General features: G+C 63.1%; 1 protein-coding gene across 1 annotated transcript in view; it reads left to right on the plus strand.

The window, feature by feature from the left end:
- Positions 1 to 4,816: 4,816 nt before the first annotated feature.
- LOC139255164 (septin-7-like) overlaps positions 4,817 to 17,196 on the plus strand; it is a gene marked incomplete at its 5' end in the record, with an annotated part of 33,389 nt that continues 21,009 nt past the window's right edge. Inside the window, 4 exons of the mRNA XM_070873878.1 lie at positions 4,817 to 4,923; positions 6,700 to 6,800; positions 7,025 to 7,159; positions 8,342 to 8,459. Coding sequence (XP_070729979.1) covers positions 4,817 to 4,923; positions 6,700 to 6,800; positions 7,025 to 7,159; positions 8,342 to 8,459 — 461 coding nt within the window. The remainder of the gene's footprint in view (positions 4,924 to 6,699; positions 6,801 to 7,024; positions 7,160 to 8,341; positions 8,460 to 17,196) is intronic.

Consider the following 17,196-nt stretch of genomic DNA (forward strand, 5'->3'; position numbering starts at 1 on the left):
CCTCCTCTCCTCTCCTCTCATCCCCCTCCTCTCCTCTCCTCTCATCCCCCTCCTCTCCTCTCCTCTCATCCCCCTCCTCTCCTCTCTCTCCCCCTCCTCTCCTCTCCTCTCATCCCCCTCCTCTCCTCTCCTCTCATCCCCCTCCTCTCCTCTCATCCCCCTCTCTCCTCTCATCCCCCTCCTCGCCGCCCCCTCCCTCGCCGCCCCCTCCCCCCTCCCTCGCCGCCCCCTCCCCCCTCCCTCGCCGCCCCCTCCCCCCTCCCTCGCCGCCCCCTCCCCCCTCCCTCGCCGCCCCCTCCCCCTCCCTCGCCGCCCCCTCCCCCCTCCCTCGCCGCCCCCTCCCTCGCCGCCCCCTCCCCCCTCCCTCGCCGCCCCCTCCCCCCTCCCTCGCCGCCCCCTCCCCCCTCCCTCGCCTCCCCCCTCCCCCCTCCCTCGCCTCCCCCCTCCCCCCTCCTCTCGCCGCCCCCCTCCCCCCTCCCTCGCCGCCCCCTCCCCCCTCCCTCGCCGCCCCCCTCCCCCCTCCCTCGCCGCCCCCCTCCCCCCTCCCTCGCCGCCCCCCTCCCCCCTCCCTCGCCGCCCCCCTCCCCCCTCCCTCGCCGCCCCTCGCCGCCCCCCTCCCCCCTCCCTCGCCGCCCCCCTCCCCTCTCCTCCCCCCTCCCCTCTCCTTCCCCTCTCCTCCCCCCTCCCCTCTCCTCCCCCCTCCCCTCTCCTCCCCCCTCCCCTCTCCTCCCCCCCTCCCCTCTCCTCCCCCCTCCCCTCTCCTCCCCCCTCCCCTCTCCTCCCTCCCCTCTCCTCCTCCCTCCCCTCTCCTCCCCCCTCCCCTCTCCTCCCCCCTCGACTCTCCTCCCCCTCGCCGAGCCCTCCCCTCCCTCGCCGAGCCCTCCCCTCCCTCGCCGAGCCCTCCCCTCCCCGTCCCTCTCCCTACCCCCTCCCTCTGCCCCTCCCCACCCCCTCCCTCTGCCCCTCCCCCCTCTCGCCCCGTGCTGACTGTCCTTGATTAATCCGTTCTTTCCAATTGAAGATTTATCCTGTCCCTCAGGATTTTTTCCAACAATTTTCCCAACCCTGAAGTTACACTGACCTGTAATTACTCGGCCTATCCCTTTCTCCCTTTAAACAAAGGTGTGGTGTATGTAGCACACAAATCACTGACTCCACACGGTCTGGTGCTGATCTAACTGCTGTGACCGTAGTCCTTTATTGAACACCTCCAGAGTGCCCCACAGGTGTGGTGGGCAGCCTTTTATACTGCCTGGTGCAGGTACTTCCAGGTCTCCCACCACTGCGCCTTCTGTGGTGCACCATTGTACTTATCATACATTTAATGTACCAGAGCAATACACAACATCACTGGCCCCCCCCCCCCCCCCCATTCAAAAAGCCGTTGCTTGAATCCCCTAAATCGAAAGATGCATTGGCCCATTGTTAATGTTGGTCACGGATCCACGTCCCAGAATTTAAACACAGTGACCATTCAGCATTGAAATATTAACTCTTGTCGTAATTCGCAATTCATGTCCATTATTTTAAACACAGTGACCATTAAATATTAAAATATTATTTTGTCATAAATCCATCATCCTACATTCACATAGCACGTGTACAGTCCCAACACCTCACCTTCTTCTGCCTGCTCCTCGCTGAACAGTGGATCATCCCCCATCTCCTCAGCCACGCGGTGAGTCAGGTTTCTTTTACACATACGCTGAAGGTGGCCTTTCGTGTGGCAGGTATTGCACGTGTACTCCGCAAACCTGCACCGGTGAGCCCCATGGCTTCCTCCACAGTGCCAACATGGTGCTGCTTGATTGGCCCCCCTCAGCGGACTCTGAGTCCCAGGACCCCGAGGTCCGTGCTCTCTGCCCCGGGCAGAGCTACGTTCTGCAGTTTTGTCCATGGTGGGCGCTATCCTGTGGACAGTGCCTGCCGGGATCATTTGCTTGGTGCTGCAAGTCGAGGTCATATGTGCCCGGCTGATGGTGATGGCCTTTGTCAGAGTGACTGGGTTCCGTGGCTAGCAGCTTGTGAAGGAGGCCCTTGTGGCCAATCCCCATAACAAAAACGTCCTGCAACGCCTCGTCAAGGTGTGCGCCAAAATCTCCTGAGGTCCGCAGCATATTTGGTGACATCCTGGCCCTCGGGTCTGCAGTGATGGTAAAATTTGTATCTGGCCGTGAGGATGCTCTCCTTCGGTTTCAACTGGTCACGAATGAGTTCAGTCAGCTCCTCGTATGACTTGTCCCTGGTGCTCCCGGGTGCCAGCGAATCCCTGACGAGACAGTAAACCTCATCTCCACAACTGGAGAGCAATATCACCTTCCGCTTATCTCTCATTGCGTCCGTGTCCTGTCTGGTCGTTTGCTGTGAAGTAGTACTCGAGCCTTTCCGTAAAGGCCTCCCAATCATTGCCCACGGTAAAATCCTTTACCGAGCTCTGAGTAGCCATAGTTGCATGGAGTTCGTCCGCTTCCTTGTTGCCAATGTGGTGTATGTAGCACACAAATCACTGACTCCACACGGTCTGGTGTTGATCTAACTGCTGTGACCTTAGTCATCTATTGAATAGCTCCAGAGTGCCTCTCAGGTGTGGTGGTCAGCCTTTTATACTGCCTGGTGCAGGTACTTTCAGGTCTCCCACCACAGCACCCTCTGTGGTGCACCATTGTACTTATCATACATTTAATGTACCAGAGCAATACACAACAAAAGATACCACATTCGCAGTCCTCTGGCACCACACCTGTAGCCAGAGAGGATTGAAAAATGATGGTCAGAGCCTCTACTCTTTCCTCTTTTGCTTCTCTTAACAGCCTGAGATACATTTCATCCGGGCCTGGGTATTTATCCACTTTCAAAGCTGCTAAACCCCTTAATACTTCCTCTCTCACTATGTTTATCTCGTCTAATATTTCACACTCCTCCTCCCTGACTGCAATGTCTGCATCGCCCCTCTCGTGAAAACAGACGTAAAATATTCATTAAGAATCACACCCACTTCTTCCGCCTCCACACACACATTCCCCTTATGGTCTCCAATAGGCCCCACTCTTTCTCGAGGTATCCTCTTGCTCTTCATGATTTTACTTGCCAACATTTTTTCATGCTCTCTCTTTGATTTCCTAATATCCTTTTTAATTGCACCCCTGCACTTTCCATACTCTAGAGTTTCTGCAGTGGTGAGCCCTCGGTGTCTGTCATAAGCCTCCCTTTTCTTTATCCTCTACTGCATGTCCCTTGACATCCAGGGGGCTCTAGATTTGTTAGTCCCACACTTTTTCTTAAAGGGAACATACTCGCTCTGAACCCTCCGATCTCCTCCTTGAATCCTTCCCACCGCTCTGACACTGATTTACCCACAAGTAGCTGTTTCCAGTCCAATTTGGCTTAATCCCATCTCAGCCGAGTAAAATTGGTTCTTCCACAATTGGGAACTTGTATTCCTGGTCTATCTTTGTCCTTTTCCATAACTCCCTGAATCTAACTGAATTATGATCACTAGCACCAACATGCTCTCCCACTGATACCCCCTCCACCTGCCCAGCTTCATTCCCTAAAACTAAATCCAGAACTGCCCTCCTCTCTCGTTGGGCTGGCTACATACTAGCACTCTGTACATCTCCGGGACCCCCGCTCCGTACATCCCCCAGCCCCGATTCCCGGGACCCCCCGCTCTGTACATCCCCCAGCCCCGATCCCCGGGACACTCCGTACATGCCCCCATCCCCCGATCCCCGGGACACTCCGTACATCCCCCCATCCCCTGATCCCCAGGACACTCCGTACATCCCCCGATCCCCGGGACACTCCATACATCCCCGGGACGCTCCCTCCATCCCCCGATCCCCGGGACGCTCCCTCCATCCCCCGATCCCCGGGACGCTCCCTCCATCCCCCGATCCCCGGGACGCCCCCTCCATCCCCCGATCCCCGGGACGCCCCCTCCATCCCCCGATCCCCGGGACGCCCCCTCCATCCCCCGATCCCCGGGACGCCCCCTCCATCCCCCGATCCCCGGGACGCCCCCTCCATCCCCCGATCCCCGGGACGCCCCCTCCATCCCCCGATCCCCGGGACGCCCCCTCCATCCCCCGATCCCCGGGACGCCCCCTCCATCCCCCGATCCCCGGGACGCCCCCTCCATCCCCCGATCCCCGGGACGCCCCCTCCATCCCCGGGACGCCCCCTCCATCCCCGGGACGCCCCCTCCATCCCCGGGACGCCCCCTCCATCCCCGGGACGCCCCCTCCATCCCCGGGACGCCCCCTCCATCCCCCGATCCCCGGGACGCCCCCTCCATCCCCCGATCCCCGGGACGCCCCCTCCATCCCCCGATCCCCGGGACGCCCCCTCCATCCCCCGATCCCCGGGACGCCCCCTCCATCCCCCGATCCCCGGGACGCCCCCTCCATCCCCCGATCCCCGGAACACACTTGCTGTATATGGCCCTGGCCCACTATCCTTACTTACCTTACTTACTCTTTCCCCTTATTGCACCAGTTGGGTATGATGTCCCAGGCTTTTCTCCACATGTTCTCACTTTGCTGAAGCTGGTTGACATCTTTGATTCCAAGTGTGTGGGGAATAGTTTGAATTTTGCTGCACTCACAGCAGGATGTGCTTGGTGTTTCTCTCACATGTGGGATCCATCCAGCAGGCAGGGTGATCAGTATATTTGTAACCTCCTGCAGCACTATGTTGATAGGTGACACTGGTGAAATGTGGCCACGAGCCAGCACGCTGTGGTGTGTGCCATGTGTGGGTGACGCGCTCACCATCGCTACCTGCTTGTGACCTTCACTTTATTCTGCTCTAACAGGGGAGTCGGGACTCGGCAAATCGACATTGATCAATACGCTCTTCCTCTCAGACCTGTACTCCAAGGACTACCCCGGCCCCTCGCTCAGGATCAAGAAGACTGTCCAGGTGAGTTACGAGTGGGCCTGTGCTGGGTGGGATGTGTGTACTCCAACTGTTGGCAACTGCAACATGTGGCTCAGCCTGTTCTGCCATTCAATTAGGTGATAGCTGATCCTAGAATCATAAAATGATACAGGAGAGACTGAGGCCATTCGGCCCATCGTGTCTGTGCCAGCTCTTTGAAAGAACTGGCCAATTAGTCTCTCCTCTTTCCCCATAGCCCTCCAAGTATTTTCCCTCCCAGTATTTAACTTTTTGAAAGTTCCTATTGATCTGCTGCCACCCTTTCAGATCGTAACTCGTTGACTAAATCAAGCTTTCCTTATGCCACCTCTAATTCTTTTGCCGGTCGCGTTAAATCTGTGTCCTCTGGTTCCCGACCCTTCTGCCATTGGAAACAATTTCCCCTTATTTACTCTGAAAACCATTCATGGTTTTGAACACCTTGATCAAATCTCCTCTTAACCTTCTGTGCCCTAAGGAGAACAACCCCAGCTTCTCCAGTCTAACCACGTCACTGAAGTCCCTCATCCCTGGTACCATTCTATGAAAATCTCCTCTGCACACTCTCTAAGGCCTTCACATCCTTCCTAAAGTGCGGTGCCCAGAATTGGACACAATACTCCAGTGTTTTATACAGGTTCATCATAATGTCCACACTTTTGAACTCTGTGCCTCTATTTATGAAGCCCAGGATCCCGTAAGCTTTTAAACCACTTTCTCAACCTGCCCTGCCGCCTTCAATGACCTGTGCACATGTACCCCCGGGTCTCTCTGTTCCTGCACCTGTTATACAATTGTACCCGTCAGTTTATATTGCCTCTCCTCGTTCTTCCCACCAAAATGTATCACTTTGCACTTTTCTGCATTAAATTTCATCTGCCCCGTGTTTGCCCATTCCACCAGCCTGTCTGTGTCCTCTTAAAGTCTGTCCCTCTCCTCCTCACTGTTCACTATACTTCCAAGTTTTGAGTCAGTTGCAAATGTTGAAATTGTGCCCTGTACACCCACATCCAGGTCTTAATATATATCCAGAAAAGCCGTGGTCCCAGTACCGAGCCCTGGGGAACACCACTGTATACCTCCCTCCAGTCCCAGAAACAACCGTTCACCACTACTCTCTGTCTCCTGTCACTGAGACAATTCCCTATCCATGCTGTCACTGGCCATTTTATTCCACGAGCTCCAACTTTGCAGCAAGCCTATTATGTGGCACTTTGTCAAAGGTCTTTTGGAAATCCATGTACACCACATCCGCCTCATTGTCCTCATCAACCCTCTCTGTTCCCTCATCAAAAAACTCCATCAATTTGGTGAAACACGATTTGCCTTTAACTAATCCGTGCTGGCTTTCCTTAATTAATCCACACATGTCCAAGTGACTCTTAATTTTGTCCCTGATTATCATTTCTAAAGTTTCCCCATTCCCGAGGTTAAACTGACCGGGCTTGATTCTTCCTGCATTCAGCATTCCTCCAGGGAGTTGTGTCCTTCGCCAGTATTCAAACCCGGCTTGGTGAATTGCTGCATTACCTGTGCCTTGCTCAGTATCTGGTGGTAATTTATTCCTTCACCTACTGTAACTTCTGTAACTGTGGGGTCATCATCTCAGGCTCGCTATCATTCCTCGCCCAACTCGCCCCCGACTCTCGCCCCCCTCGCTTATCTGTTGCCCCCTCTCATGGTTTCCCCTCAGGCTCGCTCTGCACTCCGACTGTAATGGAGTAGCTCGATGCTTTCTAACTGGTGGTCTGTGTGGGGTTTCCCTGTGTGTGTTTGCAGGTTGAACAGGCAACGGTTCTGGTTAAAGAAGGAGGTGTGCAGCTCACACTGACTATCGTCGATACCCCAGGGTTTGGAGATGCGGTGGACAACAGTAACTGGTATGTTCAGGTTCTACTGCAAAAAGGTGACCGATGGAACCTATCGCCCCTCGCTCCCCATCTTCCCTCGCTTCCCGTCTCCCCCATCGCTCCCCGTCTCCCCCCTCGCCCCCCCCAATGCGCCGGGGGGGGGGGGGGGGAGAGAATATACAGAGTATTCCCGGGGGGAGGTTACAAGTTGTCTGTCAGGAAATGCCTCCGCCCTCCTTTCTGTTCTCTTGCAGTTGGCAGCCAGTCATAAACTACATTGACAGCAAGTTTGAGGATTTCCTGAACTGCGAGTCACGAGTGAACCGGCAGCAGATGTCGGACACGCGAGTACATTGCTGCCTGTACTTCATCGCCCCGTCAGGACACGGGTAAGCCCTGCAGGGGAAGCTCAGGGGAAGTGTTTGATGGGACAGTGCAGAGGGAGCTTTACTCTGTGTCTAACTGCGTGCTGTACCTGCCCTGGGACTGTTTGATAGGACAGTGGATAGAGAACTGGTTGGCAGACAGGAAGCAGAGAGTCGGGATAAACGGGTCCTTTTCAGAATGGCAGGCAGTGACTAGTGGAGTGCCGCAGGGCTCAGTGCTGGGACCCCAGCTCTTTACAATATACATCAATGATTTGGATGAAGGAATTGAGTGTAATATCTCCAAGTTTGCAGGTGACACTAAACTGGGTGGCGGTGTGAGCTGTGAGGAGGACGCTAAGAGGCTGCAGGGTGACTTGGACAAGTTAGGTGAGTGGGCAAATACATGGCAGACGCAGTGTAATGTGGATAAATGTGAGGTTGTCCACTTTGGTGGCAAAAGCACGAAGGCAGAATATTATCTGAATGACGGCAGATTAGGAAAAGGGGAGGTGCAAATTTTGTTCCACTGCACTCTGTCCCCTCTTCCAGGTCATCTATGTATATTGTAAACAGTTGTGGTCCCAGCACCGATCCCTGTGGCACAGCACTAACCACTGATTTCCAACCCGAAAAGGACCCATTTATCCCGACTCTCTGCTTTCTGTTGGCCAGCCAATTCTCGATCCATGCTAATACATTTCCTCTGACTCCGCGTACCTTTATCTTCTGCAGTAACCTTTTGTGTGGCACCTTATCGAATGCCTTTTGGAAATCTAAATACACCACATCCATCGGTACACCTCTATCCATCATGCTCGTTATATCCTCAAAGAGCAGGAAATGGGTAATGATCTTATTGAATGATGGTACAGGCTCAAAGGGCCGAATGGCCTACTCCACCTATTTTCTATGTTTCAATGACAGTGTAGAGGGAGCTTTACTCTGTCTCTAACCTATGCTGTTCCTGTGCTGGGAACGGGTGATAGCTGGGTGAATAGGGTAGTGTATGGGACACCGTGGGTTGCAGCAACAATCCCACAGAGGGAGGCCTGGGAGCAGAATGATGAGGCATGTCTGGATCCTCAGTTACCCTGGGCATGAGACGGCAACAGCAGAGGGAATGCGGACAGAGCCAGGGGTTTGTGTGACTTCACCCAGAGCACTGTGTCCCAGCTCACGCTCAGGTTCCCCCGCTCTCTCCAGGCTGAAGCCCCTGGACATCGAGTTTATGAAGCGTTTACACGAGAAGGTGAACATTATTCCACTCATTGCTAAAGCAGACACGCTCACCCCTGAGGAGTGCCAGCACTTCAAGAAACAGGTACTGACCCGCGGGAGATTCTGACAGGCAAATCGGCACCTCGCTTGCACTCTGTCTCCCGGGGGGGGCGGTGTGTGTGTGTGACAGGGTGCGGGGGGGGGGGGGGGGGGAGAACATGGTGTGGGGGAGGGCGGGGTGGGGAGGGCGGTGTGGTGGGGGGGTGGGGAGGGCGGTGTGGTGGGGGGGTGGGGAGGGCGGTGTGGTGGGGGGGTGGGGAGGGCGGTGTGGTGGGGGGGTGGGGAGGGCGGTGTGGTGGGGGGTGGGGAGGGCGGTGTGGTGGGGGGGGGGGGAGGGCGGTGTGGTGGTGGGGGGGGAGGGCGGTGTGGTGGTGGGGGGGGGGAGGGCGGTGTGGTGGGGGGGAGGGCGGTGTGGTGGGGGGGGGCGGTGTGGTGGGGGGGAGGGCGGTGTGGGGGGGGGGGAGGGCGGTGTGGTGGGGGGGGGGAGGGCGGTGTGGTGGTGGGGGGGAGGGCGGTGTGGTGGTGGGGGGGAGGGCGGTGTGGTGGTGGGGGGGGAGGGCGGTGTGGTGGTGGGGGGGGGAGGGCGGTGTGGTGGGGGGAGGGGAGGGCGGTGTGGTGGGGGGAGGGGAGGGCGGTGTGGTGGGGGGAGGGGAGGGCGGTGTGGTGGGGGGAGGGGAGGGCGGTGTGGTGGGGGGAGGGGAGGGCGGTGTGGTGGGGGGAGGGGAGGGCGGTGTGGTGGGGGGAGGGGAGGGCGGTGTGGTGGGGGGAGGGGAGGGCGGTGTGGTGGGGGGGCGGTGTGCGAGGGGGGGGAAGAGTGTGCGAGGGGGGGGGAAGAGTGTGCGAGGGGGGGGGAAGAGTGTGCGAGGGGGGGGGGAAGAGTGTGCGAGGGGGGGGGGAAGAGTGTGCGAGGGGGGGGGGAAGAGTGTGCGAGGGGGGGGGAAGAGTGTGCGAGGGGGGGGGGAAGAGTGTGCGAGGGGGGGGGGAAGAGTGTGCGAGGGGGGGGGGAAGAGTGTGCGAGGGGGGGGGGGGAAAGAGTGTGCGAGGGGGGGGGGGAAGAGTGTGCGAGGGGGGGGAGTGTGCGAGGGGGGGGAGTGTGCGAGGGGGGGGGGGAGAGTGTGCGAGGGGGGGGGGGGGAGAGTGTGCGAGGGGGGGGGGGAGAGTGTGCGAAGGGGGGGGGGAGAGTGTGCGAGGGGGGGGGGGGGAGAGTGTGCGAGGGGGGGGGGGAGAGTGTGCGAGGGGGGGGGGGGGGAGAGTGTGCGAGGGGGGGGGGGGGAGAGTGTGCGAGGGGGGGGGGGGGGGAGAGTGTGCGAGGGGGGGGGGGGGAGAGTGTGCGAGGGGGGGGGGAGAGTGTGCGAGGGGGGGGGGAGAGTGTGCGAGGGGGGGGGAGAGTGTGCGAGGGGGGGGGGAGAGTGTGCGAGGGGGGGGGGGAGAGTGTGCGAGGGGGGGGGGGGAGAGTGTGCGAGGGGGGGGGGGGAGAGTGTGCGAGGGGGGGGGGAGAGTGTGCGAGGGGGGGGGGGGAGAGTGTGCGAGGGGGGGGGAGAGTGTGCGAGGGGGGGGGAGAGTGTGCGAGGGGGGGGGAGAGTGTGCGAGGGGGGGGGAGAGAGAGTGTGCGAGGGGGGGGGGAGAGAGAGTGTGCGAGGGGGGGGGGAGAGAGAGTGTGCGAGGGGGGGGGGGGAGAGAGTGTGCGAGGGGGGGGGGGGGAAGAGAGTGTGGGAGGGGGGGGGAGAGAGTGTGTGCCGAGGGGGGAGGTGTGACGAGGGGGGGGTGTGTGTGACGAGGGGGGGGGGGGGGGGGAAGTGTGTGGAGGGGAAGTGTGTGGAGGGGGGGAGTGTGTGACGGAGGGGGGGAGAGTGTCTGACGAGAGGAGGAGAGTTGTGACCAGGAGTGTGTGTGACGAGGGGGGTTGGGTGACGAGGGGGGTTGGGTGAGTGTGTGACGGGGGGCGGGGAATGTGTGACGGGGGCGGGGGGGGGAGAGTGTGTGACGGAGGGGGGAGAGTGTGTGACGAGGGGGGAGGGGGGGGAAGAGTGTGTGACGAGGGGGGGAGAGTGTGTGGGGAGGGGGAAGAGTGTGTGACGAGGGGGGAGGGCGGTAGAGTGTGTGACGAAGGGGGGGAGAGTGTGTGACGAGTGGGGGGAGAGTGTGTGACGAGGGGGGAGGGGGGAGAGTGTGTGACGAGGGGGGAGGGCGGTAGAGTGTGTGACGAAGGGGGGGAGAGTGTGTGACGAGTGGGGGGAGAGTGTGTGACGAGGGGGGAGGGGGGGAGAGTGTGTGACGAGGGGGGAGGGAGGGAGAGTGTGTGACGAGTGGGGGGAGAGTGTGACATGGGGGGGGGAGGGGGGGAGAGTGTGTGTCGAGGGGGGGGGGAGAGTGTGTGACGAGGGGGGGGGAGAGTGTGTGACGAGGGGGGGGGAGAGTGTGTGACGAGGGGGGGAGAATGTGACGGGGGGGGGGAGTGTGACCGGGGGGGGGGGGGCGCGGAGAGTGTGTGACGAGGGGGGGGGAGAGTGTGTGACGAGGGGGGGAGAATGTGACGGGGGGGGGGGGGAGTGTGACCGGGGGGGGGGGCGGAGAGTGTGTGACGAGGAGGGGGGGAGAGAGAGTGTGTGACGAGGGGGGGGGAGAGTGTGTGACGAGGGGGGGGGGGGAGAGTGTGACAAGGGGGGGAGAGTGTGACACGAGGCGGGGAGGGCGGGAGAGTGTGACACGAGGGGCGGGGGGGAGAGTGTGACACGAGGGGCGGGGGGGAGAGTGTGACACGAGGGGGGGAGAGTGTGACACGAGATGGGGAGTGGGGGGAGAGTGTGACACGAGGGGGGGAGAGTGTGACACGAGATGGGGAGTGGGGGGAGAGTGTGTGTCGAGGGTGGGGGGAGAGTGTGTGACGAGGGGGAGGAGAGTGTGTGACAAGGGGGGGGAGAGGTGGAGAGTGTGACGGAGGGGGGAAGAGTGTGACGAGGAGGGGGAGGGCGGGAGAGTGTGTGACGAGGGGGGGGAGGGGGGGGGAGTGTGTGACGAGGGGGGAGGGGGGGGGGAAGAGTGTGTGACGAGGGGGGAGGGGGGGGAGTGTGTGACGAGGCGGGAGGGGGGGAAGAGTGTGTGACGAGGGGGGAGGGGGGGAAGAGTGTGTGACGAGGGGCGAGTGGGGGGGAGAGTGTGACGAGGGGCGAGGGGGGGGGGAGAGTGTGACGAGGGGCGAGGGGGGGGGAGAGTGTGACGAGGGGGAGGGGGGGGAGAGTGTGTGACGAGGGGGGAGTGGGGGGGGAGAGTGTGACGAGGGGCGAGGGGGGGGGGAGAGTGTGACGAGGGGGAGGGGGGGGGAGAGTGTGTGACGAGGGGGGAGGGGGGGGAGAGTGTGAGGGGAGGGGGGGGGTGGGAGTGGGGGGGGGAGTGTGAGGGGGGGGGAAGAGTGTGAGGGGTGGGGGGGGGGACAGTGTGAGGGGTGGGGGGGGGAGAGTGTGAGGGGTGGGGGGGGAGAGTGTGAGGGGAGGGGGGGGGAGAGTGTGAGGGAGGGGGGGGGAGAGTGTGAGGGGAGGGGGGGGAGAGTGTGTGTGTGACGAGGGGGGGGGAGTGTGTGTGACGAGGGGGGGGGAGAGTGTGTGACGAGGGGGGGGGAGAGTGTGTGACGAGGGGGGGGGAGAGTGTGTGACGAGGGGGGGGGAGAGTGTGTGACGAGGGGGGGGGAGAGTGTGTGACGAGGGGGGGAGAGTGTGTGACGAGGGGGGTTTGTGTGTGTGACGAGGGGGGGGTGTGTGTGACGAGGGGGGGGGGGGGGAGTGTGTGGAGGGGGGGAGTGTGTGACGGAGGGGGGGAGAGTGTCTGACGAGAGGAGGAGAGTTGTGACGAGGGGGGGCAGGGGGGGAGTGTGTGTGACGAGGGGGGTTTGTGTGTGTGACGAGGGGGGGGTGTGTGTGACGAGGGGGGGGGGTGGAGTGTGTGACGAGGGGGGTTTGTGTGTGTGACGAGGGGGGGGTGTGTGTGACGAGGGGGGGGGGGGGGGTGAGTGTGTGGAGGGGGGGAGTGTGTGACGGAGGGGGGGAGAGTGTCTGACGAGAGGAGGAGAGTTGTGACGAGGGGGGGCAGGGGGGGAGTGTGTGTGACGAGGGGGGTTTGTGTGTGTGACGAGGGGGGGGTGTGTGACGAGGGGGGGGGGGGGGGAGTGTGTGGAGGGGGGGAGTGTGTGACGGAGGGGGGGAGAGTGTCTGACGAGAGGAGGAGAGTTGTGACGAGGGGGGGAGTGTGTGTGACGAGGGGGGTTTGTGTGTGTGACGAGGGGGGGGTGTGTGTGACGAGGGGGGGGGGTGGGGGAGTGTGTGGAGGGGGGGAGTGTGTGACGGAGGGGGGGGAGAGTGTCTGACGAGAGGAGGAGAGTTGTGACGAGGGGGGGCAGGGGGGGAGTGTGTGTGACGAGGGGGGTTGGGTGAGTGTGTGACGCGGGGCGGGGAATGTGTGACCGGGGGGGGGGGAGAGTGTGTGGGGAGGGGGGGGGAAGAGTGTGTGGGGAGGGGGGGGGAGAGTGTGACACGAGGCGGGGAGGGCGGGAGAGTGTGACACGAGGGGCGGGGGGGAGAGTGTGACACGAGGGGCGGGGGGGAGAGTGTGACACGAGGGGGGGAGAGTGTGACACGAGATGGGGAGTGGGGGGAGAGTGTGTGTCGAGGGGGGGGAAAGAGTGTGTGACGAGGGGGAGGAGAGTGTGTGACGAGGGGGGGGAGAGGTGGAGAGTGTGACGAGGAGGGGGAGGGCGGGAGAGTGTGTGACGAGGGGGGGGGGGGGAGTGTGTGACGAGGGGGGAGGGGGGGGAGAGTGTGTGACGAGGGGGGAGGGGGGGGAGAGTGTGTGACGAGGGGGGAGGGGGGGGAGAGTGTGTGACGAGGGGGGAGGGGGGGGAGAGTGTGTGACGAGGGGCGAGGGGGGGGGAGAGTGTGACGAGGGGGAGGGGGGGGGAGAGTGTGTGACGAGGGGGGAGGGGGGGAGAGTGTGTGACGAGGGGGGAGGGGGGGAGAGTGTGTGACGAGGGGGAGGGGGGGAGAGTGTGTGACGAGGGGGAGGGGGGGGGAGAGTGTGTGACGAGGGGGGAGGGGGGGAGAGTGTGTGACGAGGGGGGAGGGGGGGAGAGTGTGTGACGAGGGGGGAGGGGGGGAGAGTGTGTGACGAGGGGGGATGGGGGGAGAGTGTGTTACGAGGGGGAGGGGGGGGAGAGTGTGACGAGGGGGAGGGGGGGGGAGAGTGTGTGACGAGGGGGGAGGGGGGGAGAGTGTGTGACGAGGGGGGAGGGGGGGAGAGTGTGTGACGAGGGGGGAGGGGGGGAGAGTGTGTGACGAGGGGGGATGGGGGGAGAGTGTGTGACGAGGGGGGGGAAGAGTGTGACGAGGGGGGGGAGAGTGTGTGACGAGTGTGTGACGAGGGGGGGGAGAGTGTGTGACGGGGGGGGAGAGTGTGTGACGAGGGGTGTGACGAGAGGGGGGTGGGAAAGAGTGTGTGACGAGGGAGGGAGTGTTTGACGAGGGGGGGGTGGGGAGTGTGTGACAAGGGTAGGGGGAGTGTGTGACGAGGTGGGGGGGGGGGAGTGTGTGACGAGGGGGGGAGAGTGTGTGGGGAGTGGGGGGGGAGTGTGTGCGGAGGGGGGGGGGGGGGAGTGTGTGACGAGGTGGGGGGGGGAAGTGTGTGGCGGGGGGGTAACGAGAGGGGGGGGAAGTGTGTGACAAGGGGGTGAGGGAGTGTGTAACGAGGGGGGGGGAGAGTGTGTGACAATGGGGGGAGGGGGGGAAGAGTGTGACGAGGGGGGGAGGGAGTGTGTGACGATGGGGGGAGGGAGTGTGTGACGATGGGGGGAGGGAGTGTGTGTGTGACGAGGGGGGGAGGGAGTGTGTGACGATGGGAGGGGGGGGGGGAGAGTGTGACGAGGGGGGGAGAGTGTGTGACGATGGGAGGGGGGGGGAGAGTGTGACGAGGGGGGGAGAGTGGGGGGGGAGTGTGTGCGGAGGGGGGGGGGGGGAGTGTGTGACGAGGCGGGAGGGGGGGGAAGAGTGTGTGACGAGGGGGGAGGGGGGGGAAGAGTGTGTGACGAGGGGGGGGGGGGGAGTGTGACGAGGGGCGAAGGGGGGGGAGAGTGTGTGACGAGGCGGAGGGGGGGGAGAGTGTGTGACGAGGGGGGAGGGGGGGAGAGTGTGTGACGAGGGGGGATGGGGGGAGAGTGTGTGACGAGGGGGGGGGAAGAGTGTGACGAGGGGGGGGAGAGTGTGTGACGGGGGGGGGGAGAGTGTGTGACGAGGGGGAAGAGTGTGTGACGAGGGGTGTGACGAGAGGGGGGCGGGAAAGAGTGTGTGACGAGGGGGGGAGTGTTTGACGAGGGGGGGGGGGAGTGTGTGACAAGGGTAGGGGGAGTGTGTGACGAGGTGGGGGGGGAAGTGTGTGGCGGGGGGGAGGGGGAGTGTGTGACGAGGTGGGGGGGGGAAGTGTGTGGCGGGGGGGTAACGAGAGGGTGGGGGGGTAACGAGAGGGGGGGGGAAGTGTGTGACAAGGGGGTGAGGGAGTGTGTAACGAGGGGGGGAGAGTGTGTGACAATGGGGGGAGGGGGGGAGAGTGTGACGAGGGGGGGGAGGGAGTGTGTGACGATGGGGGGAGGGGGGGAGTGTGTGACGGGGAGGGGGGGGAGTGTGTGACGAGGGGGGGAGGGAGTGTGTGACGATGGGGGGAGGGAGTGTGTGTGTGACGAGGGGGGGAGGGAGTGTGTGACGAGGGGGGGAGAGTGTGTGACGAGGGGGGGAGAGTGTGTGACGAGGGGGGGAGAGTGTGTGACGAGGGGGGGAGAGTGTGTGACGAGGGGGGGAGAGTGTGTGACGAGGGGGGAGAGTGTGTGACGAGGGGGGGAGAGTGTGTGACGAGGGGGGGAGAGTGTGTGACGAGGGGGGGAGAGTGTGTGACGAGGGGGGGAGAGTGTGTGACGAGGGGGGGAGAGTGTGTGACGAGGGGGGGAGAGTGTGTGACGAGGGGGGGAGAGTGTGTGACGAGGGGGGGAGAGTGTGTGACGAGGGGGGGAGAGTGTGTGACGAGGGGGGGAGAGTGTGTGACGAGGGGGGGAGAGTGTGTGACGATGGGGGGAGAGTGTGTGACGATGGGGGGATGGGGGGGTGAGTGTGACGAGGGGGGAGAGTGTGTGGGGAGGGGGGGGGGGAGTGTGTGGGGAGGGGGGGGGAGTGTGTGGGGAGGGGGGGGGGAGTGTGTGGGGAGGGGGGGGGGAGTGTGTGGGGAGGGGGGGGGGAGTGTGTGGGGAGGGGGGGGAGTGTGTGGGGAGGGGGGGGGAGTGTGTGGGGAGGGGGGGGAGAGTGTGTGGGGAGGGGGGAGAGTGTGTGACGCGGGGGGGGGGAGTGTGTGACGAGGGGAGGGGGGGGGAGTGTATGACGAGGGGGGGAGGGGGAGTGTCTGACGAGGGGGGGTAGTGTGTGCCGAGGGGGGTGGGGGAGTGTGTGCCGAGGGGGGTGGGGGAGTGTGTGGGGAGGGGTGGGAGTGAGTAACTTGGCGGGGGGGGAGTGTGTGGGGAGGGGCGGGGGGCGGGGGGGAGAGTGTGCGACGAGGGGCGGGGAGTGTGTGACGGCGGGGGGCGAGGGGGGGAGAGTGTGTGTGGAGGGGGGAGAGTGTGTGTTGGGGGGGAGAGTGTGTGACGAGGGGGGAGGGGGAAGTGTGTGTAACGAGGGGGGAGGGGGGAGAGTGTGTGACGGGAGGAGGGGAGAGAGTGTGTGACGAGGGGGGGGGGAGAGTGTGTGACGGGAGGAGGGGAGAGAGTGTGTGACGAGGGGGGGAGGGGGGAGAGTGTGTGACGGGAGGAGGGGAGAGAGTGTGTGACGAGGGGGGGGGAGAGTGTGTGACGAGGGGGGGGAGGGGGGAGAGTGTGTGACGAGGGGGGGAGGGGGGAGAGTTTGTGACGAGGGGGGGAGGGGGGAGAGTGTGTGACGAGGGGGGGAGGGGGGAGAGTGTGTGACGAGGGGGGGAGGGGGGAGAGTGTGTGACGAGGGGGGGAGGGGGGAGAGTGTGTGACGAGGGGGGGAGGGGGGAGAGTTTGTGACGAGGGGGGGAGGGGGGAGAGTGTGTGACGAGGGGGGGAGGGGGGAGAGTGTGTGACGAGGGGGGGAGGGGAGAGAGTGTGTGACGAGGGGGGGGGGAGAGTGTGTGACGAGGGGGGGAGGGGGGAGAGTGTGTGACGGGAGGAGGGAAGAGAGTGTGTGAGGAGGGGAGAGAGTGTGTGACGAGGGGGGAGAGTGTGTGACGAGGGGGGAAGAGTGTGTGACGAGGGGGGAGAGTGTGTGACGAGGGGGGAGGGGGGAGAGTTTGTGACGAGGGGGGGAGGGGGGAGAGTGTGTGACGAGGGGGGAGAGTGTGTGACGAGGGGGGAGGGGGGAGAGTTTGTGACGAGGGGGGAGGGGGGAGAGTTTGTGACGAGGGGGGGAGGGGGGAGAGTGTGTGACGAGGGGGGGAGGGGGGAGAGTGTGTGACGAGGGGGGGAGGGGGGAGAGTGTGTGACGAGGGGGGGAGGGGGGAGAGTGTGTGACGAGGGGGGGAGGGGGGAGAGTGTGTGACGAGGGGGGGAGGGGGGAGAGTGTGTGACGAGGGGGGGAGGGGGGAGAGTGTGTGACGAGGGGGGGAGGGGGAGAGTGTGTGACGAGGGGGGGAGGGGGGAGAGTGTGTGACGAGGGGGGAGAGTGTGTGACGAGGGGGGGGGGGGGGAGAGTGTGTGACGAGGGGGGAGGGGGGAGAGTGTGTGACGAGGGGGGGAGGGGGAG

The sequence above is a fragment of the Pristiophorus japonicus genome, unplaced genomic scaffold (assembly GCF_044704955.1).
Source record: "Pristiophorus japonicus isolate sPriJap1 unplaced genomic scaffold, sPriJap1.hap1 HAP1_SCAFFOLD_587, whole genome shotgun sequence".
Classification (NCBI taxonomy): domain Eukaryota; kingdom Metazoa; phylum Chordata; class Chondrichthyes; family Pristiophoridae; genus Pristiophorus; species Pristiophorus japonicus.